Genomic DNA, 23,545 nt, shown 5'->3' on the forward strand with positions numbered 1-23,545 from the left:
CATCAAATGATGAACAGATAAATAAACTGTGGTATCCATGCAACAGAATACCATTGGCAATAAAAAGAAATGGAGTATTGATACATGTTACAACGTAGGTAAAACCTTGAAAACATCTGCCCTGGCCAGTTTGGCTCAGCAGTTAGAGCGTCGGCCTGCGGTCCTGAGAGACCCGGGTTCGGTTCCGCTAAGGGCGCGTGCCTCGGCTGCAGTTTGTCCCCGGCCCTGGTCGGTTGTGCAGGTGGCAGCCACTCGATGTGTTCCTTTCACATCGATGTTTCTCTCTCTCTCTCTGTTCCTCTCTCTCCCTCCCACTCTACCTGAACAAAAAATGGAAAAATGTCCTCGGGTGAGGATAAAAAAAAACAAAAAAAAAAAAACAAAACAAACAAAAAAAAAAACCTTGAAAACATCGTGCTAAGTGAAAGAGGCTAGTCACAAAGGACTACAGTGTCTGATTCCATTTATATGAAATGTCCAGAATGGTCACATCTGTAGAGACAGAAAGCATGTTAGTGGGTGCCTAAATCAGGGGAAGTTGAGGGGGAAATGGGGAGTCGCAGCTAATGGGTATGGGTCTTTTTTCTTGAGGTGATGAAAATCTTCTAAAATTTATTGTGGTGATGGCTGTATAACTGTGAATATACTAAAAAATATTGAGTTTCACACTTCACATTTTTTTTTCTTTATTGATTTTTAGAGAGAGAGAAACATTGACGAGGGAGAACATCGATTGGCCGCCTCCTGCATGCCCCCCACTGGGGATCTGACCCACAGCCTGGGCGTGTGTCCTGCCCGGGACATCTTGGTGCATGGGTTGATGCTCCAGCAGTGAGCCACACCAGTCGGGCTTGAATTTCACACTTTAAATGGGTGAATTTTGTGGTATATAAATTATATTTCAAAAAAGTTAGCACGAATGGCATATGTTATCTAGCAGATGGCCAGTGCAATCATTAAACTGAATGGCTGTGGACTGCTGGGGACAGAAGGTCCTCTGAGTGCCCGCGACCGATAGTGATGCTGAGACTGGCCCGGCGAGAGCTGGTCAAGTTTAAAATGGTGTCCTGTTTTGTGACATGATGTGCCTTATTATGTGAATTTGTTGTTGAGGAGTTACATGGGCAAGAAAACGCTGCCTTGGATCTCTCATGACTATCGGAACCTAGAACCGACTCTCAGACCCAGGTATCCAACAGGTGAGGAGCGAGTTCCCCAACCACGGGAACCCTGACCAGGAGAGCACGGGGTGGGCGTGTGTGCGCAGAAACGCATCTTCCTTCCTTTACTCCCTCTCACTCAACAAGCAGCCATGGACAGCACTGTGTGTCCAGGCAGTGTGCTAACAGGCAGGGCCAGGACCCCACGAAGAGCTCTCTAGTTTGCAATAACCAGGGAGATGGGAGGTAAATGGGGGAAGTAGAGTAAAATGGGAGAAAAGTCTCAATGACAGCATGTGTGGAAAACAATGTGTTGTTTTAGATTTTATAGTTAATCAAGATCCTAAAGGGGGGTCTGCTTTACTGAATAGCAAGGAGTAGTCTGAAACTAGCCTCCACAGTGCCTGAAAAGGTCGTATACTTCTATGGTGCCTGCAGGGATTGGAACCACCTAACCTTTAAGGAATTTAAGTTTCGGTCTTCTGATCTTTAATGTGCATGGAATAAATTAGCTGGGCATGTGCTTTCTTCACAGTTAGTTCAAAGGGAAGTATCAGTCTGGCTGCTTCAGGACAGTCACGAGCTGTCATTAGGGGAGTCTGTATTCACATGCACGCGTCACACGCACATCGTCAGTCCAGAGACAGGTTGGTTACGGGTGAGGCTTGCTTTGGGAGAATGCTCTGGTATACAGGACTCTGAGCATGTCTTCATGTCCTTACTTACAACTGGAAATTGACTGGCGTGAGGAAGGCAGTGACTGATGGCTGGATGACCTTATCATCTCCACAGAGAAAAGTTGGTGTTGGTTTTGAGGAGGAATTACCGGAGGCTCTGTGACCTTAGCCTAAAATGATAGCTGTTAGCTGCCTGGGAGTGGTGGGTGCTATGGTACACTTTCAATGCTCCAGCAACTTACTGCCACGGAAGCATGTGGGCAACGTTATCAGACCTACTCATCTTTACATGAACTCTCTTGATTTTAATACAGACACATGATCCAAATATTTCAAAACAATGTTCAGGCCAAAGAAGACACATCTGAAGGCCGGACTCAGTCCAGTTTGCCAATTCTGACCCATGATACCTATCAGACTAAAATTCTATGTAGAGATAGTCAAGATATTCATTCATTTATTTCACAAATGTGTAGTGAGTGTTTTATCGGGCTGTGCACTAGAGGAAGAAAGGGGTATATACATAGGTTTTTAATTTAGAAGGTTTTTTAAATGTTAAAAACACATTAAAAGTTTAATTTGCTCTTGGAAATAACCATAAGAGGGAAAATTAGGCAATCTCTTCCTGTGGCGCCCTACTCATGTATTTTTAAATGGTGACTTCTTTTCAATGTTGTAAAATTAAAACTGGGATGTGCAGCTTGACAGGTTAACGTCTTGGTTTAATTTTCCCACCCACACTCTGGAGTCCAGTTGTCCAAAGGACGATGGAAACTTTGACAAATCCTCACCCGTGCTGTTAGGAGCTCTAACACCCTGCAAACAGGTGCCAGGCAGACCAAATATCAAGTATCCGCACAGTTATCATTGCTATAGATAGTTAGGGCCACATGAGAAGCTGTTCCAGCTAAGACCACTGCAGGCTTGCTCAGATGTGCACACGTGTACAATATGTGCACACATAGGCAACACACGTGCCCCCCCACACACTCTGCTAAAAGAGGCATAGACTCCTGCAGCTCAGAGCTGCAAAGCCCTTAGAGAGCCTCTGGGCCAATTCTTTTATTTTCAGTTGGGGACACCAAGGCATAAGAAACTGAAGCCACTTCCCAAAGTCACACAGCTTGTTAGCCACACAGCCAGAAAGCCTGAGCTTACATAGAGATGACACTAGATATAAATAGTACACCCACAGATCAGTATGCATGTCTCAGATGGTGGCTAATCATATATAAAGTGTCCCCTAACCTGATTCTCCACAGTGACCAAATATAAACCATTTATCATCTTCCCCCAAATAAACAGCTACATCTCAGAACAAGGGAATGCAAAATGTGCCCCCTGGGTCTGGGCTCTAGGGGTCCTGGGTTTCTGTCCTGTGACTGAACCAGACACCACTCCTTAGAAGAGGATGGATTGTGTGCTACAACCCCATTGGCTACTGGGAGCAGCCAAGAGCCAGGGAGGGGAAGGGCCTTGCCTGAGGTCACACACTGGACAGAGCCAGGGCTCCTGGCTTCCAAGCCACAGAAACTTTCCATCCCACTGCCTGTCTTCCTCTAGGAACAGTCCCTGGAAGCCAGACGGGCACCATAGCAGAGCCGGGCTCCTCTCCAAGTGTTAGAGGGCCCGGGTTCCCCTCCTTGTCAAAGTGGTCTCATTTTACAGGTAGAGAAACTGAGGCCCAGGGGCATGGAGGCACTGTCCTAGGCCAAGAGAAGCCCAGGAGGCTTAACTTCTCAGAATGTCCATGGACTTCTCTCCCCGCCCTATTTCAAACGAGCCTGCCCTCGAGGCCTGCCCGATGCCCCGGCCCCCACATCAGCCAGGCCAAACATTCTACAGAACCTCAGTCACCCCGTTACCTTTTACAAGGTATTTGACCAAAACAATTTTTTCCCCCCAAATGGTCTTAATGACTTTTATTGTCTAGTCATCTGCTGGTCTGTCTCCCCTTGTGCGAAGCACGCCCTCTAGTCGCACGGGGCCCCGCCCAGGTAAAGAGCAACCAGCCTCTGCATTGCCACCAGCAGCTCCCAGATCCCACTAGGAATCACTCGGCGGCTTCGACAGAGATTTCTGGTCACATATGGGGAGACCTGACCTGAGAGTGTGGAGGGGTGGAGGGGCCACACCACTCACGCCCCAGTCACAGAGGGGACAAGCAAGGCCCAAACCTTTAAGTGCCCCTCCAAACATACGCCCCACCCCAACAGACACACTCTGGGCATCTTCTCTTTTTTTCCAGAAAGATCAGGGCTTTGGCTCAACCATCATGACCTTGCTGCAGGACTGGTGGAACCCACCAACTGCTACTTCCCACAGTGGGCTTTACAGGGCATTAGTGCTGACTTCCAAGGGCATCCTGGAGGCCCGAGCCCAGTGACTGTTGATGGCGGGACCTACTGGTCACAACAACAGGCTTCGTCTCTCTCTGGCATTCATGGCACAAGGTGGGGCCAAACCTGCCCCTCCTGGTTTTCTCGTGGTCCTCCTTGTCGGCACATCTCCTGCTGTGCCGGCTCCGGGTGTCCTGAGACGATGTGTGATCCTCCTCCACAGGGGCTCACGGCATGAAGGGAGACACACCCACGTGTGAGCAGCTCACTCTGTCCCCCAACCATGGGCTTCTTGGAGGAGGGGTACCTGAATGTCCCAGGGGACCAGATAAGAACCAGCTAGAAGAAGAGGAGAGAAGAAAGTGGTGCTCCCATGGGCTAAGCACAGCCCAGGCACAGGCACGGCAGGACGAGGGGCCATGGTTTGCTAGGGGAAGGCTTTGGTGAGTCCAGTGATGCAGGGTTTCTAACTGTTTCCATCCCATGGGCACCACTCTCATTCAATCTGACCGTTCTTCCTGGGACCATCAGCTCAACCTCCTGGCTGTTCTCCCTTCCTTGGGCCTCTCCACCTCTACTCCCTTCCCCTCCCGTCAGCCAGACAGACCTCACCAACATGAGCAACTGACCGTGCCACTCCCAACAACGCACAGGTGCTCAGCACTTTCATTGACCTACAGGGTCATGACCAAATTCAGCAGCCAGGCAAGGTGAGCTCGTTATGATTTTATTCCAACTTACTTCAGCCTCCTGATTTGTTCCTGGCTCCAAGTGTGCCATGTTCCAGCCACTGCAGGCTACTCCACATTCCCCAGCCACGCCTTGCGCTCCCGCTCTGCCATGCTTTGCTCAGACTGTGCCCTCCGTCTGGAATTCCATCCCTCCTCCTCCCCTGCATTCATCTTTCCAAGCCCGCCCCTTGGGCACCCTGCTCAGCCTCGCAATGCTCCCCACATTGATCTGGCAAGTCTCTTTCCAAACTCCCCTAGGCATCTTGCCAGGTCTTATATAATGCTCACCCTAATTTGTCTTGGAGCACATTTATACCATCTCTCTCCATGAGGAGACTGGCTGCCCCTCAGAGGCCAGCTGGAAGGCCTCTTAGTCCTCTGAATCCCCAGCACCGAGCACTAGGCCCTAGGAAAATGTGATCTGAATCATCCAGAATCACATGACACGGATCCAGCTAGGAAAGGGATGGTATTACTTGGACACCCTTCAGGTCAACATCACACCTGCTGCCTCAAGTTGTTTGCTGGGCCACCCAACTGCTGCCCCAAGCAGGTTTGGAAGAAGGGACACATTATGGAAGGTACCAGGGTGGGGGTGTCCAAAATGGGACAAGAGTTCACTGAGGTTTGGGAAATGCCAAGCTGCAGAGTAAGACCTTTGTCACGTTATTTTTTTTTGGGGGGGGGGGGGGCTGAATTTTTGATTAAACCCCTACCAACTCCTCTCACACCTCCTCAGAGCTTTCGGCAGAGCAGAACAGCAGGCCATGAAACTGGCAAACCCAAATTGCCCCTAATATCATGTCCCCTTCTTTAGTAATAAAAGCACTCCATTCTTTAAGCTGAGCACCTGGCCACTGAGATTGAAGACTTAATTTCCCAGGCTCCCTTGCAGCTAGGTTGAACTATGTATGAAACTAAGTTCCTGTCAATGATATGAGAAGTGCCCAGTGGCAATGTCCAATAATCTCCCTTAAAACAGGTACTTGAATAATGGCTTTTCCCCTTTCCTTTCTTTTTGCTCCGTTCCTCGATTGCAATGCCCGGAATGCAGCAGTCTGGACCCACCTTGGACCATGAAGATGAGGGCTATACCTTAGGGATGACAGGAAAGTGAGCTGGATAGGATCTGGGACTCTGGGAAGTTTGGGGAGCCGAACTTCATACAAGCTCAAGACTGCCCACCTCCGAATTTTACTTGAGGGAAAAATAAACCACTGCTTATGTCATGTTATTTTGAGTCTCTATTATTTGCAGTGAAACTACATCCTAACTGACAACCTGAGTTCTCATCTCAGGGCTGAGAGACCAAAACCAGGGTGCTGGTGCTCTCTGACTTTGGATCCCCCTTTTGTAAAATGAAGGTCAAAGCCCTTTTAGCCTGAAACCTCAGAATAAAGATTTGAATTCCATAGAGAAGCAACTTATTGCCAATCAGTTTTCTCACCATGGGGCATAACTGTTTACTTCTGTCCAACTGAACAGACACTGTGTTACGGAGACTCTGTCGGGGCAGCTGCACTGGTTGTGCAGGCTGTGCACTGTGGACGGTGTCTCCTGGAGTTGTGCAGGACACCTCGCACATCTGCGCCTGCTGCCCTGTACCCGTGCATTACAACTGGCTCCAAATCTCAAGAAGCCTAGACTCTGGTGAGCAAATGATATATTCAGGCTCAACAAACCTTTATTAAGCACTTACCATGTGCCAGGCACTGGGGTAAGTGCTTTAATATACTGAACTACATTAACGTGTGTGTGTGTGTGTGTATAAACATATATATACACACACACACATATATGTTTATACACACACACACTCATATATATACCTATATATATACATACACACACACACTACATATAGTACATATATAAAAGTACATATATAAAAGTACATATATAAAAGAACAAAGACAAAAACTGTACTATGGAACAGAGTCACAGTTGCAAACTGGGAGGCCTACAGTCCAATCAAATGCCGAAACATGGCTTGTCTGGTCTGTGTGTTTGAATACATTGTCAAAATGTTAAAATAGGGAACCTGCACATAAAAATTCAAATTTCCAGTATTTCTTGAAAATTAGATGTGGTGGTATTGGATATGCACTTTCACACTGTCAGTAATTGGTGGAACTGAATAGCAAGTGCCCTTTAGTCAAACACAAACTTCCGTTTGCCTCAGGCCCCACCACTCCCTATTGTCCCTGACATAGAGGCTAAGAAACAGTTTTCATTTATCACTGGCTTTGTTGTTGCTTTTCTTCTTGGAAGGCTAAGTGAAAACTTTCTTATGTACATATCTCGTTCAAGAATGGAAAAGTAAAAGGTGACCCAAGATGGCCAATAGCCTCAAGAAAACTGATCCACCTTCTCCCTTCATACTAATTGCCTGCCAGACGTTGTGGGTGTTCGGTTTGCTGCCCCTCAAGTAGAAAGTGTTCACGAGTGGGAAAGGTGGGGAAGAACAGGAGGGAGGAGGCTGAGTTTAATCTTTATCTACAGTGATTTTTTTTCTTCTTTTTATGGGTGATTTGAATCAAATAAGGTAAAATTTTTATATTTGTTAAATTTATATGATGGAAATCTAGGTATATTCTGTATTCTTCTATATGTTTAGAATTAAAAATGTCAAAATCAGCTCAGCCAGTGTGGCTCAGTGGATTAAGTGTTGTCCCATGGACTGAGAGGTCCCGGTTTGATTTCTGGTCAGGGCACATGCCCAGGTTGTTGGCTCGATCCCCAATAGGGGCATGCAGGAGGCAGCCAATTGATGTTTCTCACATCAATGTTTCTACCTCTCTCTAAAAAAATCAATAAAAACATATATTTTTAAAAATTAATAAAAATGTCAAAATCAGCTCTGGCCGGTTAGGTGCAGGGGTTAGAGCAACAGCCCTTGGACCAAAGGGTCGAGGGTTTCAATTCCCAGTCAAGGTACCTGGGTTGCAGGTTCAATCGCCAGCCCCAGTCGGGATCATGCAGGAGGCAACCAATTGATGTGTCTCTCTCACATCAATGTTTCCTTCTCTTTCTCCCCTACTCTCTTCCACTCTGTCTAAAAATCAATGGAAAAATATCCTCAGGTGAGGCTTAAAAAACAAAAAGTCAAAATCAAAAAGGAAACAGCCCAGCATTCTCTGTGGCATGTGCTGTGCTGGGGGTTTGGAGGGGCTGGTGTCGGGAAGGGTTTGAAAGGGAGGGGCAGGAGGTTAAGCCTTGAAAAATAAAAGGATTCCAACTTGAATAAAAGGCTCCAGGTCTAAGAGGTCCCCCAGCAAGCAGCAGCAGAGGGGTGGGGGGTAGAGGAGAAAGGAGGGCATCCTGGGGAGGCTGGAGAGGGGTTAGGGGGAGGTGGTCATGGGGACAGACTGACACCTGGCTTCACTCACCCTCATTGCCCCCCCCCCCCAGGCCCATCCTTGGCTCTGTGAACAGCCCCAGTGTTTCTAAGGATATGTGTCTATTTTTAGAGCAGAGATTTATTTCTTTCCATTTCAACTGTTTACTTCTGTCCCGGGCTTGTGAATCTGCCGGTTTGTGTTACAAGGAAGCACCATGGCCCTGTGGACCAAACTTGGCTGCGTCCTTCATGGCCAGGAGCGTCCTCTGGCTCACAGGTTATGATCTGGGGCATGAGTAGGGAGGATTTCATTATTTTGTGGAGTCTGGTGGGAAGCCATGCGGTGGCACAGGAGTCCCAGGTTCTCACCTTGTCTCTGCAGCTGACTCACTGTGTGACGTTGAACAAGTCCTTTCCCCTCCCTGGGCTTCAGAGTTTTTGTTGCTGTTGTTTTGATTTTTCATCACTAAAATGGTAATGGTAATACTTACCTCATAGGACTGGCATGAGGATTCGATGGGATACGTGAAGCCCCGAGTAAATGATGCGTGCCCAAGAGGGACTCCTGGAACCAGGGTTTCTTCACCTGCTCTGTGTATGTACGGGCAGGGTGGGGGAGGGTTAGATGGTCCCTAAGTGTCCTTCCAGCTCTGAGATTCTACAGTTCTAGGTTTTCTCCTCCATCATTTCTTCCTATAGTTCATGGCTCTTTGTTCTCAGATCTCTTGACACACCATGGACTAAGGAGGTCAGGTCTGCCTGAACGTGGTCTACCACTTACTAGCTGTGTGATTCTGGGCATCCACTTCCTTGCCTTAGAACGGTATCAACCTCATAGGGTCCTCACAGAAGTTTTATGAGATGATCCCCATAAAACACCAGCACAACACCTGACATGTAAGAAGACCTCAAGAGAGAATAACAGTTACTTATTATTATTGTTATTTAAGGCTCTGCAGGGGGCCTGTTGTTTTCCATTGTTGTTTCTGTGGCTATAATGTGTCACAGTTTCCCAAGGGCTGACTTCAAAGTCAACTTTTCGGACCCAATTTATTTACAAGGTGGGATTATCTCTACCATCTTTTTTCCTGCAAATATTTTGATCTTTTTACTGAAACACTTTAAAAAAATATTCTTCCTTTTCTCCAAAGCCTCATTAACGAGCAGTATTTATAAATTCTTTGTGTTAGTGGTTTCTTTTCTTTTTTTTTTTTAAAGATTAGTAGTTCTAGTAAAAATAACAACTTCAAAGGAAATCAAATTAAAAAAACAAGTTGCTGCTACTGCCCAGGCCCTTCCCACAGGTGTGCACTGGAGGTGGTGGTGACAGTGCAGGCTACCGGGTCACGACTGTCGAGCCTGGCATCCCAGCACACCGTGTTGCCTCCTGAGCAACTTACTTCACCCCTCTCAGCCTCGTGTCCCCGCAGAGGACTAAATGAGATGATCCACTCGGGGCTTTGCCCACAGCAGCCCCAGTAAATGTCAACTACCTACTGACCCTGTAAGAACGTGTACAAGTCAGTGCGACCTGCCATTCTTGAATGTCTGTGTACATTGCCCATGTTGCCCACTGCCCGGTATAAAGCCAGTCTGAACCGAGGAGCTGGCTCGGCTTCAGAGCAGCATCCACTTAACTCCAGAGACCGAAAGGGCAGATCCTTTTGGGGAATCAGTCAGCGGGGATACTTTTAGTGCAGGGAGCATTCCTCTCCCGAGGGAGTCCAAGTGCAACAATCTCAAGATAAGCTCGAGTTTTTCCAGGCCGCAGAGATAGGAAGCTTCAGGGACTCTTTTCCACCCTCCACCCCCCACAAACGTGCACAGTCCAGAGTCCTCAGCTGCAGACACAGCCGCTTTCCAACTCCGAGTACTCTCCTCTGTCACGGGACACGGGGCTTAGCAGCTGATCACGGAAAACATAGCCCTCTGGAGAGTGAGCGGGTTCAGTGACAAGACTGCAGGGTTTACTGGGGGGATCGCTTTGTAAGGTACACTGTCTGCTCACTATGGTGTACACCTGAAAGGAATATAATATTGTATGTCAACTGCAGTTGAAACATTTTAAAAGACTGCCAGGAATTGCTCACAAAAGCATGGGTGGTAAGAAAAACAATTGTAACTTGGCGTGGTGACGGATGTTAATTAGACTTATTGCAGTGATTATGTTATAATAGATACAAGTATCAATCATTGTGTTGTACGCCTAAAACTAATATCATGTTATATGTCAATCACACCTCGGTTTTTAAAAGAAAAGAAAAGAAAGAAAAAGGCATGGACGTGGAGAGCGGGAGAGGTGTCCGAGGGCATCCAGGCGGACTGCGGCACTTACAGACAGGAAAACAGATGCAGGGGAGAAGCACGGGCTGAAGTGGGCAGCAGAGCCAGGAGTGAGCATGGACATCTGCATCTCAGGCGGTTTCCAGGGAGAAAGAAAGACGGTTTTACATACAGCACCCTCCCCCACTACAAGACCAGAGCACACCTGTGGCTCAGACTGCCTTCCTGGAGACTCCCGGGAAGCTTCCCAGGGGCGCAGCTAAGAAGTGAACTCTTAGAACAATGTCACAGCTCAGCCACTGCCTGGTTATGGGACTTGAACAAGTTACTTCACCTCTCCGTTTTCTTGTTTTATATATATAATTTTTAAAAATTATTGATGAGAGAGAGCGTGGGAGAGAGAGAGAAATATCAATTTGTGGTTTCACTCACTTATGCATTTATTGGTTGCTTTTTGTATATACCTTGATTGGGGATCGAACCCACAACCTTGGCTTATTGCGATGACACTAACCAACTGAGCTACCAGGCCAGGACCCTCTCAGTTTTCTTGTCTGTAAATTGGGGATGATAATGGTGCCCGCACATACTAAGTGCCATATAAGCACTTACGACACAAAAGTTAAAACGGGAGGATATAGAGCATAACAACGAGGAGGGTGGACCTGGGCTCTGGACCGGTTGTTTGGATGTGTGACCTAGAGCACCTTCCTTCCCCTCACTGGGCTCAGTGCCTGCCCTGCAAGTAGGAGGGTTGGACACCTGCCGACCCGGCGCCCACTCCAGGCCAGCCGGCTCCGAGGCCTCTCACGGTCTGCATACCTTCAGCCTCTCCCCGTGCTGTGATTTCGGAACGTGGGCCAAGGGTGGGTGAAATGTGAGCTGGAATGCTGTGCTCTCAGAAAGAGGGAGGCGCACTAGATCTTTTCAAAACTCACATACTGACTTGCAAATCAGGTAACAGAGACACCTCAGTGAAGGGGCCAATTGTGTGGCTGGAACAAAACAACCCACTGGCCTGTTATCTCCTATCCTCTCTCTGATTTCTCTCTTCTTTTTCTTGAACTTAGAGAGAAAGGGGTCTTTGAAAATGTTCATTTCGAAACCACAATGGTGTGAGAAGCACTGGTCTCAGATTGCCCATCCCTACTCCCAAATCCAAATCCACGGTTACCTTCCTCTCTCCAGAGTGGGAGGCGCAGGCGCTTGGAGCCTATTAGAAATCTGAGTCTCCATGCCTGGTCCTGTGACACCAGGGCACTGTCAGCTCACGGAGCCCCAGGTTCTCTATCCCTCCAGTGGACACAAGCACACCCTTCCTGTTAATGTCCTGGGAAGGGCTCTGGGAAGCTGGCTGCGTGAGCGGCACAGAGGCCTGGGAACGTGCTGCTGGGGCCAGATATCCTGATAGCTGCGGTAAGGGCACTGGGGGAGTTCTTTGCCAGTCAAAAGTGAAACAGAGCTCCCAGCTAGAAAGCAAGCAGTCCTTGGGGGTTTTACCTGGGTTCTGAGAGGGCTCCTCCATCTGCCTCCTTGCCACTCCCAGCTCTGATGCTTGTCTCTGACCCTTGTCATCATCGGCTGACTTGTAGTCATAGCCTAATCTAGCCTCATTCTCACCAAGGAGCTCAGGGCGACTCCATCAGCCCCGAAAGCCAAGGGAGCAGGCCTCGAGGGCCCCTGGGGTCTGCTTCACCCCGGGAGCAGCGAAGACTCTGCAGTGTGCAGGGAGGGTTGTGGAGAGGGCAGAAAAGAACTCTCCCGCCACAGGCTGGGCAGGACAGCGGGGCTCCCATGTGAGCCCCTTCTCACATCTCCCCGGCATCCTGTCCAGTCCATCTGTCCCAAGACAGCAGGCCCCCCAAGTCATTGCCCCTCAAAGGCTCCCTGGGCCTCCCAAGAAAGCCCACCTTCTTCAGTAGCCCCTCCCCACTTCATCCAGCCTGACCACCTCTGGGCCCCTCTAACCCTCCACAGAAACCACAGTGAGACTCCCTGGCCCCAGTTCCTTTCTGTACAAGACCCTTTCCTCATGGCCTTCACTGGCCTAGAGTTGTTTTTATTCTTGACTTAGAAAAATCCAGGGCCCAGTTCCAATATCGCCTGTCCTGTGAAGCCTCCCCCCACCCAGTAAGGATTAATCCTCCCCCTGAGCTCCCATTTGATCCCATTTACAAGGGAGTTTATATTATGCCCGCTGCCCACCGCCCGAGCGCCTGCAAGCAGAATCCCCGCCAGGCTCCCCTGCCGGTGGCCAGTGCAGGGCCTGGCGCCTGGCGCCTGGCAGGTAACCCAGCCGTGTTTACTGAGTCGACAAGTAGCACAGTAGCACATCCCCCTTTTGTTCTCGCTTTATAAAGCTACTTGTTCCTGCAGCAGTGATCTAGCATAGAACTAGAACAGAATCATTTTATAGCAACAAAGCTGGAAGCTTGACTGTGTCTTGCCCATATCACTGGGTTTAAGGAAACCCAGGCTAAGCGGGAGCCATGGTGCGGGTAAGGGGAGGAACCGAGGCTCTCTTACCAATGCTGCCTTCCAGTCAAGTGGAGCAGCCTTGTCAGGGGAGCCATCTCCTCATGGCTGGGTAGGGGGAGCCACACAGAGCAAGACGATGGTGTGCTGCTGGGGAAAGTTGTCATTCTAAGGGCCTGGGACCCAGGACCCCTGGACAAGAATTCTGGGTTATCTAGAAAGAAGCCACTTAATCAAATCTGGAGATAAGAACAAGTTATAAGCTCATGGAAGCTTGGCCATGAAAGAGACCAACCAACTCCATCATTTTACTGATGGGGACACGAGGGCCTAGGCAAGGACAGCAACTGGTTCAAGGCCACATGGAGTGTGAGAGACGGGGCCAAGGTCGGAACTGGGACATCTAACCTCTAGTCCTACATTTTTCCTGCTAACCTATGCTCCCTCTACACCAACCGTGAGTACTTGAGAGTTAGTGAAATGGTACAGAAGTGGTCTTTTTTTATGGATCACTGTTAAACTAGAGTTGAACAATGACAAGTTTTAAATAAAGGTATGAAATCTTCCATGTTTCATTTAAAAATATATCTCATGAAAAATTCACTAGATTCAGTAACATTCATTATCTACCTTCTCCTTGCTGGGTGTTGACCTGCACACCTGAGACAGAGCTGTGGGATGAAGGCCCCTGTCTTGTAGGCCACCTCGGAGTCCTCCCTACCTCCGCTCACGACACCATGGTGCCTGGCCAAACCACTGACATGACCAGGGAGCCTCCTGCCTTTGGATGCTGTGATCCTAACAGCAGAGGCGAATTCTGAGCATTAAACACACTTCCTAAGTGTGCCAACTATGAAATACAATGTCAAAACATCAAACAAGTGAAAGAGACTCTTCTAGTTTTTATTTCTTTGTTAATTCATGGCATGACACCTGTTCCCCGACCATCCTGAAGCAGCTGCCTGGACAGTTACATGGCAATACCTTGCACGGGGGCCACAGTTCTCTGGGAATCTGCATACGCTTCACGTCAGTGTCCCGCACATGGAGTTGCTTCTCCCACGGCTGGGATTCGTGGGTCCAGCAATCCAGGGTAGAAGTGGGAGGGTCACCACTCACTACTACCCCTAGTGACTCACTGGCAAAGTTTTGGCTTCCCATTCCCGTGACCTTATTCTCTGCTGCCCTAGAGGTCTTAGTTCCAAGTGGAGAAATGCTTCCTCCCAGAGACGCAACAATGATTCCAGTGGACTGGAAGTTAAGACTGATGCCCGGCCACTTTGGGCTCCTCATACCTCTGAACAACAGGCTGAGGAGTTTCTGTGTCGGCCAGGGTGATTGATCCTGATCATCAAGGGAAAGTAGACTGCTGCTCCATGGTGGAGGTAAGGTGGCATATGTCTGCAACCGGAGACTGCTTAGGGCTTTCTTAGTATTACCACACCTGTGATTAAAGTCAATGAAAAGCTACAAGAGCCCAATCTAGGCAGGACCACTAGTGGCCCGGACCCTTCAGGAATGAAGGTTTGAGTCATCCAACCAGGCAAGGAACCATGACCAGCTAGGTGCTTGCCAAAGGCAAAGGGAATACAAAATAGGTAGTGTAAGAAGGTAGTAGTTGTAAATACCAGCTATCACCCTGTACCCATTAGAAAAACGAGGACTATAATTATCATGAGTATTTCCTTCTTATTTTGTGATGAATATGTTTGCAGGTGTGTGTGTTAAGCAAATATCTTTGTTTTCTTCCCTCACAGTCTCTTATCATGTAACATAAGATGTATCGATTTTCTACTGTAGCATTTAAGTATTGTTCATTTGACATCACAGTACCTAAGTTACTGGATATCAAGGAGAAGAGCAGAACTGAAACATTGTCTCTCTCTTCCTGGCTCTCAGGCCCACCAGCCTCTGGACTAAAACCACACCATCCACTCTCCCGGAGCTCCAGCTTGCCGACGGCAGACCTTGGGACTGGTCAGCCTCCGTAATCATGGGAACCAATTTCTTACAGTAAATCTCTTTCTCTATGCATATACATCCTATTGGTTCTATTAGAGAACCCTGATGAACACACACACACCTGCCAAGGCTTGGTTATTCCGATGTGATGGCCGCTGAAGGAAAATGGAAGTGATGGCTGCAGGAAGTCTGCACCTGTCCCTCCCCTAGGTGGCAATGGTCGCTGTCCCTGTACCTGTGACAATGTGGTCCCCTTTACTGCCTACTCACGTCAGGGTCCAGCTCATCCAGCTCATTTTCCAGGGTCCTGAGCTCTTCCTCTGTTAGGGCTCCGAGGATTTCATCTTCATCCAGGTCGCGGTATTTCTCTAGTTCTCGTCTGTATGACATTGTAGAAGAGTTTGTCTTTGTCTTCTGAGTTTCTGTGCTGATCTAGACCTACCAGGAAGAGAAAGATCTTAGAAAGACCCTTCTTAAATTTTCTTTGAGAGAGAATAAATGCTTGTCATTCACATGGTGGCCTGGGCATGTTTTATGAGCCGTCAGGATGATGATTACTACAGCGGAATACTGCACTAAGATGGACTAATTCCATATTAAAACCATGCAAGGTATAAGCCTGGAGGACATGTGATTTAATGAATCACAATTGGTTGTATTGGCATGACTGCTAATTATGAGTAATAGGTGATTATAAATGGCTTATGAGAACCTAAAAACTAGTTTATTCTTCAAGCAGTTTAAATGCTTTCCTGTACAATCCTCCACTCTTCCTCCCACAGCCCAGTGGCAAACACGAATGCTGGGAACTCTGCCAACGCTGTTCTGAAAAGGGGGCTGGGTCCCAGCGGTTACCTGAGCACCCGCTTCCTGCAGGCCCTTCACCTCCATCTCATTCAAGCCTCACAAAAAGCAGCCAACAGTAACGTTAACTCATGTGTTCAGCAACCCATCAGGATTTCCTAATTTAATCTGAGGTCGTTATTAGCTGTTATCTCCATTCTGCAGATGAAGACACTGAGCTTAGAGAGGTTGAGAGACTCACAGAAATCACCATACCAAGAAGTGGCAGATACCCATATCAGTTCTTTGGTTTATCTCTTCCCGCCCTCCCACCCAGCTTCTCTCTGAGGTTTGTCAGTCTGTTCCCTACTTCCATGTCTCTGCATCTATTTTGTAAAAAAAAAAAAGAATTTAATTAATAATAAAAAAAAAAAGAAGAAGTGGCAGAGCCACCATTTGAACCTAGGTCTGCTGGCTTTCTGAGCCCGCATTGTTCTAGCGGATTGGATTTGGACACTTTTGTCATAGAATCAGCTAAGTCCTGGCCGGAGGAGACTGCATAATCCAGACCCTTCAGTTGACTCCCAAGGGAGCTGGCTCAGACGGAGAAAGTGATTGGCCGGCAGGGGTGGGGAGCAGGAGACGGGTGTCCCGTCTGGTCCAGTCTGCCATGTCCTGGGCTGCTCTCTTTTGCAAGAGAAGGTTACGGCTTATTTACCATCGCATGGATGAGACATAACACCTATGTTTGGATCCTGTTTCTGCTGCGTCCCATAACCAGGTTTTCACACCTGTGGACTCATGTGATTCCCGACATCACACCCTGTAAGTCAAGTCTTCTAATTAAAACCCTTTCATCAATGAAGAAACTAAGGGATGGCCTCGGGCTTGACTCAGGACCCCTGTCATCAGACCCCAGGTACTCCCCCCTGCCCACTGCCTCAGGCTAACCTAGGAGACACATGAAGCCTTAAAGACTTTCTGTCCTCTGGCTTGGCTGCAACTGACAGTGTGACAAGCCCAGCTCACATGTCACCTCCCCTGTGTCCCCTCACTAGGCAAAGCTGATCATGGCCACAGCACGGGGTTCACAGTTCTCCACCCAGCTTGCATCCTGTCTCCCTCGGCTTCCACATGGCGGGGTCTGGGCTTGCTTCACCCCACCCGCCTCAGGGCCCAGCCCAGGGCTCGCACACAGCAGAGAGGTGTTACTGAAACGAACCCAATTCCAGTTCTCTGCCTGCCACTGCTGGTCCAGCTGGACAGCCTTAAGGAGATTCTGGGCTCTTCTCCCCTTAGAAAGAAAAGTCAGCTTGCAGTGGAAGCTGCTGGCATCTCCGTGTTTGAGCCTGTTCCACTGGACGTGCACCTGCCGTGAGCTGAGCCGTCAGCCTTCCTTCCTGGGGCTGCCGCTGAAGGGTGGGCTGCAGCTCCGGCATTCCCGAGTGCTGTGGACGGAAGGTGGGGTGCTGCACACAACTGCTGTTATGGGTTGAACTGGGTTCCCCCCAAATTCATATGTTAAAGTTCTAAAGCCCAGTACTTCAGTAACCCAGCACCACATTGCAAGTAAGAATGTGACATTACTTGGAAATAGGGTAGATGTAATTAGTTAGGTTTAGATGAGGTCCTGGTAGAGAAGGCTGGGCCTCTAATCCGACATGACTGGTGTTCTTATAAAAAGAGAGATGTGGACACACATGCACGCAGGGAGAAGATCACACGGAGATGATGCAGGCAGACACCAGGGGGACAAGCCAAGGACACCGATGACTGACAACAAACCACCAGAAGCGGGGCAGAGGCTGGGACTGATCCTCACAGCCCTGGAAGGAACCAACACTGCCGACACCTTGTTCTTGAATTTCTAGCCTCTAGAATTTTGAGACAACAAATGTCTGTCTGCGGGACTTCGTTCCGCGGCCTAGCCAACGGCCGCAGAGCGTGGTTTTAGACCCCCGCACGCGAACGAACGAACCCCACGGCTCGTCTGTGAAAGGACTGGCGGAATGTTCCAGAGCAGAGAGAAACAAAAACTAGGGCACGACAACCAACTAATCAATCAAAAAGGTGGGATTTATTGTTCATTAAAAACAAAGTCATTAAAAATAAACTGAGACTGAAGTTCACTAGGCCGACGGAGAAAGCCTCCATCTCCGAAGGCAGAGGCGCTGTCGGCGCGGGCTGCGGCACTGTGGCTGTCTGCAGGAGTCCCAGTGTGACAGGTGGCTTGACAAGGCAGAACTTGCTCCCCAAATACAGAAAACCCCAGCACCATCCTTTTCTTTAAGAATGGCTCAGCTTGGCCTGACGCCTTCCTTTGCCAGACCCCAAGAATGCAATGTTCAGACCACAAATGCCCCCTTCCTCCCTCATTCATTTCTATTCACTTCTAAAGAAAGCACAAGCAGCCGACAACGTTCTGGTATAGAGAAAAAACAAACAAACAAAAAAAGAAAACAACAACAACAAAGAACTCCCTGAAGGCTCTCGGAGAATAACCTAATTTGGTTTTTCCTAAGTGGAGCCAGGAGAGGTCTCCATCCCGGGGCCAAGAGGAACACCAGTCAAAGGCTTAGAATCTTCTAGAATCATCTCAGAGATACCTCCACACTAGCGTCTCTCTGTGGTGGGTTGCAGAACACGTTTTTGGTGCTCAGCCAGGTGTTGTTCCATGAAGTTCCACAGGACTCTGGGCTGCAGGACTCCTCAGACACCCTGGTGCGCTTCCTCCGCGCAATGTCTCGGAGAGGGGCGGGCTACGGCAGGACCTCCCGTCCTTTTGGCCCTGAAACCGTGTCTCTGAGAAACTGCTCCTGGAATTGGAATCTCATGAAACAAAGTTGGGAAATCAGCCTTAGACTCATCTTGGTGTCACAAGAGAAGGGACATAGGGACAGGACCAGCTAGGACAGGTTTGGGACCCTGGGAGCTTCCTCTGCATGTTATCTTTGCCAGCTGACTCATTTCCTAGATGATTTGCGCTAAAACCTTTAGAAAAAGTCATGGACAGACCCCGGAAGAGGGATAAACCAGAAGGAGGAGACAGGGGAGAAAGGACTCCAAATCAAAACCAGCTTGGAAAAAAGAACCAGGGGGAACAGGAAGAGAGTAGGTGGGAACTATGGGGCCTGCTGAAGGAGGGGCGGGCAGGGTGACAGCCACCTCCAGGGAGGCCACCCTGGGGGTTCAGCCATTACATTTCCTGAGGATCGAGTCTCGCTCTCAGCACATATAAGAAAGATTAGCAACCCACTTACACACTCAAAGGTGCTGTTGAATTCGAAAATCCTATTTCAGAGGACTGAAAAAGGCTCTTTCTAATGTCATGTGTCCTGTGAGTATTACAGAGTGACGAGGCATTACATTAAACAAGCGGAAAGAATGGAGCATTCCCAAGGTATACTCTGAAGCTGTCCGCTTCAAGCCACACTCATGCACTTGGCTCGCAGGGACGGTTTCTCTAAAGCAAGGCTCTCCTGTGGTCAGCGACGTGGGGAACTAGAGGTGGGGAAGAGACAGGGTGGGAAGGAGGTGAAAACCTCGTGTGACTAGAGCCCACGGCAAGCTTGGCCTTAAAATATGGCTTGGAAGAGATGGCGTGTTATAGCTGTTAATAAAAGGCCTCTGTGTCCTAATAAAAGAGTTGTCGTGGATGGATGTAGGCCTGAGAGTCCTAAGACTTTGGCTGGGGAGAGAGTTGTGACAGTGACTCCCCAGGGTGCCCTCGCAGGGTCCTCCTCTGGGCCTCCGTGTGCTCATCTGTAAAATGAGAATGAATGGACTGGGAAATTCCGCATGGAAGCCATCCCCTTGGAGGCACTCAAGAACTGCATCATATGAACGGTCTTTAAACTATGTGGGGGAAGATCTCCGGCTCCCAGAAAGCCCCTCCAGGACCCTTATGGGGGGGCGTCAAGACAGAGAGGGTAGCCAAGGGGGCTCACCCCTGATTTTATCTGATTTGTTTATTTGGGGTTTCATAGAAGAGTCCCCTCAGAGATAGGATTCAGCTGCTAAAATAAGAAGTTGAAAATTACTGGACTGGGTTTCTTCATCTATCTAGTGGGAGGGTAATAGTACTCACCCCCTAGGGTGTTGTGAGGATTAACTGGCAACAAGCAAATAAGGTATAAAGGCTGGGTTGGGACTCGGTCAGTGCAGGCTCACCAAATGGAGCCATCACCGTGAAGCTGCCACAGGTGGCTGCCGCTCCCCCGCCTGCGCCCCAGCCTGCTCCCCGTACACACCATCAGAGGGAGCTTCCCTCAGGGAAACTTGTCTTACTGGTCTTCACGCCTCTGTCCAGCCCTGTGCCTGGTGAACGTGCTAGGAGGGGGCGAGCACATTTGGGTATTGGTCTCGTGTCTTAGAACTTTGGGCAAGTCCCTTCCCTTTTTGGAGCCTCTCTTTTCCCACCTTTAAAATGGAAAGATGCGACCAGGTCTGGGAGGGCTGGGAGCCCAAGAGGAGGCACAGGGAAGAGAGGGTGATGGGATCCCAGCATGGCCCACCCACGCAGAACAGCACCTCTGTTGCCTGCTTTCTAAACCCGGTCCTGAGTAAGAGCTGGTGAGAAAGTGTGGACCAGCTCAACACATTTAAAACACATTTAAAAACTGAAGTCTTTCAAAGCTGGTGTGTATACTACAGTAACAGCACATCTGGCCACCCTGCTTCTCAGCAGCCTTAAGCTGCTGCCGCTAAATATGAAAAAAAGGGAACTTACACGCTGTGCCAGGAAATAAAACTAGGCGGGTTGGACAATAAAAATGACTGGGTCAAGGGCTGAGGCCATCCATCAGGAAGCTTCGGAGATGAAAGCTCAGAGATGGGGACGCTCCCGCAGTGCCAACTATGCCTTTAAATCTCTCACCGAAGTGGGTCCCGTCACTTTTGCTAATGGCTTCTCCAGCCTCTGCCCCTGTGGGAACACTTGGGGGGGGGGGGGAGCTGGGGTAGCATCTTGATTTATGGAAGACATTTCCCTGAGGTCAGGAGGACCTGAGTCACAAGTTCAAATGAATATTTTCCAGTTATACCATCTTCTATGTCAGCCACAGCGAACATCTGAATAGTGGGTGAAGAAAGGATGATTTACCACGTTGATTTCATACCCCCATCTCCTCCTGTCTTTGTCCTTTCTCTCTCTCTCTTTTTAAATCCTCACCCAAGGATATGTGTTTTTATTGATTTTTTTTTTTTTTAAAGGGAGAGAGGAAGAGAGGGGTGGGGGGAGAGTGAGAGAAACCCTGATGTGAGAGAGACACATTGATTGTTTGCCATCCGGGGATCAAACCTGCAACCTGGATATGTGCACTGACTGGAAGTTGAACCCACGACCTTTCAGTGTATGGGGTGACGCTCCAACCGACCGAGCCACACCGGCCAGGGCTGGAAGACGCTCTCGCTAAAGGGTTATGCCATAAGCCCTCATCACCGAAGTCTGGGCCTCTCTCTTCCACTGGCGTCAGGGACACCAGAGTGCCCAAGAGGACCCTGTTCCTTCTGAGGGAACTGTCTACGCTCTGCCCTCCTTCAAGGGGCACCTCTGAGGGGCAACCCTATTTTATATCATCACCCGCCCCCCAGCAGATTGGACAGAACAGGAGCCTGTTGCAACGCGGTGGCCTGGGACAAGAAGAAAGGGAGTGGGGCGAACATGACTTCCTTTACTTTTTGGCATTTTATTAGTTTCCTGGGGTTGCCCTAGCAAAGTACCGCGAACTAGATGGCCTAAACAACAGCAATCTATGCCCTCAGTTCTGGAGGCTAGAAGTCCCAAACCCAGGTGTGGGCTGGGGTGGTTTCTTCTGAGAGCTCAAAGGGCGAATCTGTTCCACGCCCGTCTCCCAGCTCGGGGAGCCTCCGGCGTTCTGAGGCTTGAGCGGGCCGCCACCCAGTTCTGTACGTGTCTATGTCCAAATGTCCCCTTTATATAAGACACCAGTCATACTGGATTAAGGCCTGCCCTCATGACCTTATCTGAACTTGATCATCTGCAGAGGACCTATTCCCAAATAAGGTCACAGTTATAGGTACAACTTTTAGGGGGGTATAATTCCACCCATACAGCATTGAATTAGGACATAAAGGGAGAAGGGGCAGGTGGTAGGGGAGCTGGGGGTGAAGGGAGGTGCCTGTGTGAAAGCGGAGGCTGTGAAGTGAGCGATGTGTGAGGAGTGAGAGTCCTCAGGGGGGGTGAATTCATGGGGCTGAGGGAGACGGAGAACATCGTGTCCCCGGAAGTGCCCGTCCCTGCTCCCTCAGGCCTGCGTTGCTACGGCCCACATTGGATCCTACGAGGCCCCTGTCCTTCAACAGTCCTTAGGAGGCCCGCCCCTCACAGCACTCGGGTACCTTGAATGAGTCCCTGCTCCTTAAGCCAAACGAGAGGAGAACTCAGACTCTCGGTCTCCCTCCTTCCCTTCTGGCCCCCCTTCTCAGTCTACTTGATGATGAATTCCTTGTGCCCATCTGTTCCCCTGGGTTCTGCCCTCTTCTCACTTCTCACTCCCCTGGGGGTTCTTATCTCCCATGTGAGGTCTGTTACCAGCGATAAGCTGATGACTCAGATGGTCTCTCTGCAGCTCAGGCTCCCTGCTGGGCACTTCTCCTAGAGTCCCTCTGGCTCAACCCTGAGCACGGCCCCCTCACCACCAGCACCTCCTCACCTGGGTGATGGCACTTTGCTGTCCTTCAGTCACCCAGGCCAGACACCTGCGGTCAGCCTAAACTCTCCCCTTCCCCCTCCCCCCAGCTCTGGTAGGTCCCCATGCCTGTCAATCATCTCTCCCTCTTTCTCTATCTCTTTTGAATGTTATAGTTTTTAAAATTCTGGTAAAATGTACATAACATAAAATTTACCATTTTAAGTGTAAACTTCTGTGGCATTAAGTACACTCACATTGTTGTGCAGCCATCACCACCAGCCACCTCCCCACTGAAACTCTGTCCCCGTGAGCACCAGCTCCCCACTCTCCTCTCCCCCAGGCCCTGGCACCCCCCGTTCTACTTTCTTTCTTTATTCTTTTAGAGAGAGAGGAAGGGAGAGGGAGAGCGACACAGAAACATCGATGAGAGAAAACACTGACTGGCCGCCTCCTGCCTGCCCCCCACTGGGGATCTGGCCCACAACCTGGGCATGTGCCCTGCCCAGGAATCGAACTGGCGACCTCTTGGTGCATGGTCGATACTCAACCACTGAGCCACGCCAGCTGGGCCCACCACTGTACTTCCTGACTACCCTACGTGCCTCATCTAAGTGGAGTCCTACATTACTTGTCCCTCTGTGACGAGAACCCTTGGCTCCCATTCACGGGGCTGGCCTTTTACACGTTGTCACAACAGCTCTCCAACCCGTCTCCCTCTCCCCTCCCCCTTCCGGTCCCCACCTCCGGTCTCCCACCTTCCTGTCCACACTCTACTCGGCGTCCAGATGATCTTTGCCTCTCGCTGAAAGCCACCTTCAGTAGCTCCCATTATGACAGACAGTGCTCCCCTGCCTGGGGTTCGAAGCCATCCCAGAGCACTCATCCCTGAGTCCCTGAAATTCTGGTCCTGCTTATGCCACCATCCTCCTAGCCTGGGGCTCCCGCCTCCAGTCTGAAGTGGGACCAAGTCCCCAGAGCATGGCCTGTCCACACAGCACCCCCAACCTCCTGATTGGTGAGTGTGGTCTCGTCCCCATCTCCTGTGCAGCCCTGTGGGAGCCGTGCTTCCCGGCCTGCAGAGGAGACGTGGCTCCCACACCTCCTAGCCCCCGAGGCTGGGCAGGCAGGGCCAGCAGTCACAT

General features: G+C 49.6%; 1 protein-coding gene across 15 annotated transcripts in view; it reads right to left on the bottom strand.

Moving 5' to 3' along the window:
• Positions 1-23,545, bottom strand: part of TMOD1 (tropomodulin 1) — an 82,014-nt gene that overhangs the window by 46,288 nt on the left and 12,181 nt on the right. For 6 of the 15 annotated variants that reach the window (XR_004959487.1, XM_036260880.1, XM_036260884.1 and 3 more), the window contains exons 1-2: positions 15,238-15,381; positions 8,739-8,838 (exon numbers count right to left, since the gene is read on the bottom strand). Coding sequence is in view for 13 of the 15 variants with exons in the window: in XM_036260880.1 (XP_036116773.1) it covers positions 8,739-8,838; positions 15,238-15,263 (126 nt within the window). In the remaining 2 variants the exon portion in view is untranslated. Of the gene's footprint in view, positions 1-8,738; positions 8,839-15,237; positions 15,406-16,468; positions 16,493-16,972; positions 17,199-18,356; positions 18,580-19,010; positions 19,203-19,709; positions 19,756-23,545 lie in introns of those variants that run through there. The other 9 variants (XM_036260881.1, XM_036260872.1, XM_036260877.1 and 6 more) reach the window with 7 other exon arrangements.

Source organism: Molossus molossus, unplaced genomic scaffold, assembly GCF_014108415.1.
Source record: "Molossus molossus isolate mMolMol1 unplaced genomic scaffold, mMolMol1.p scaffold_m16_p_14, whole genome shotgun sequence".
Lineage (NCBI taxonomy): Eukaryota > Metazoa > Chordata > Mammalia > Chiroptera > Molossidae > Molossus > Molossus molossus.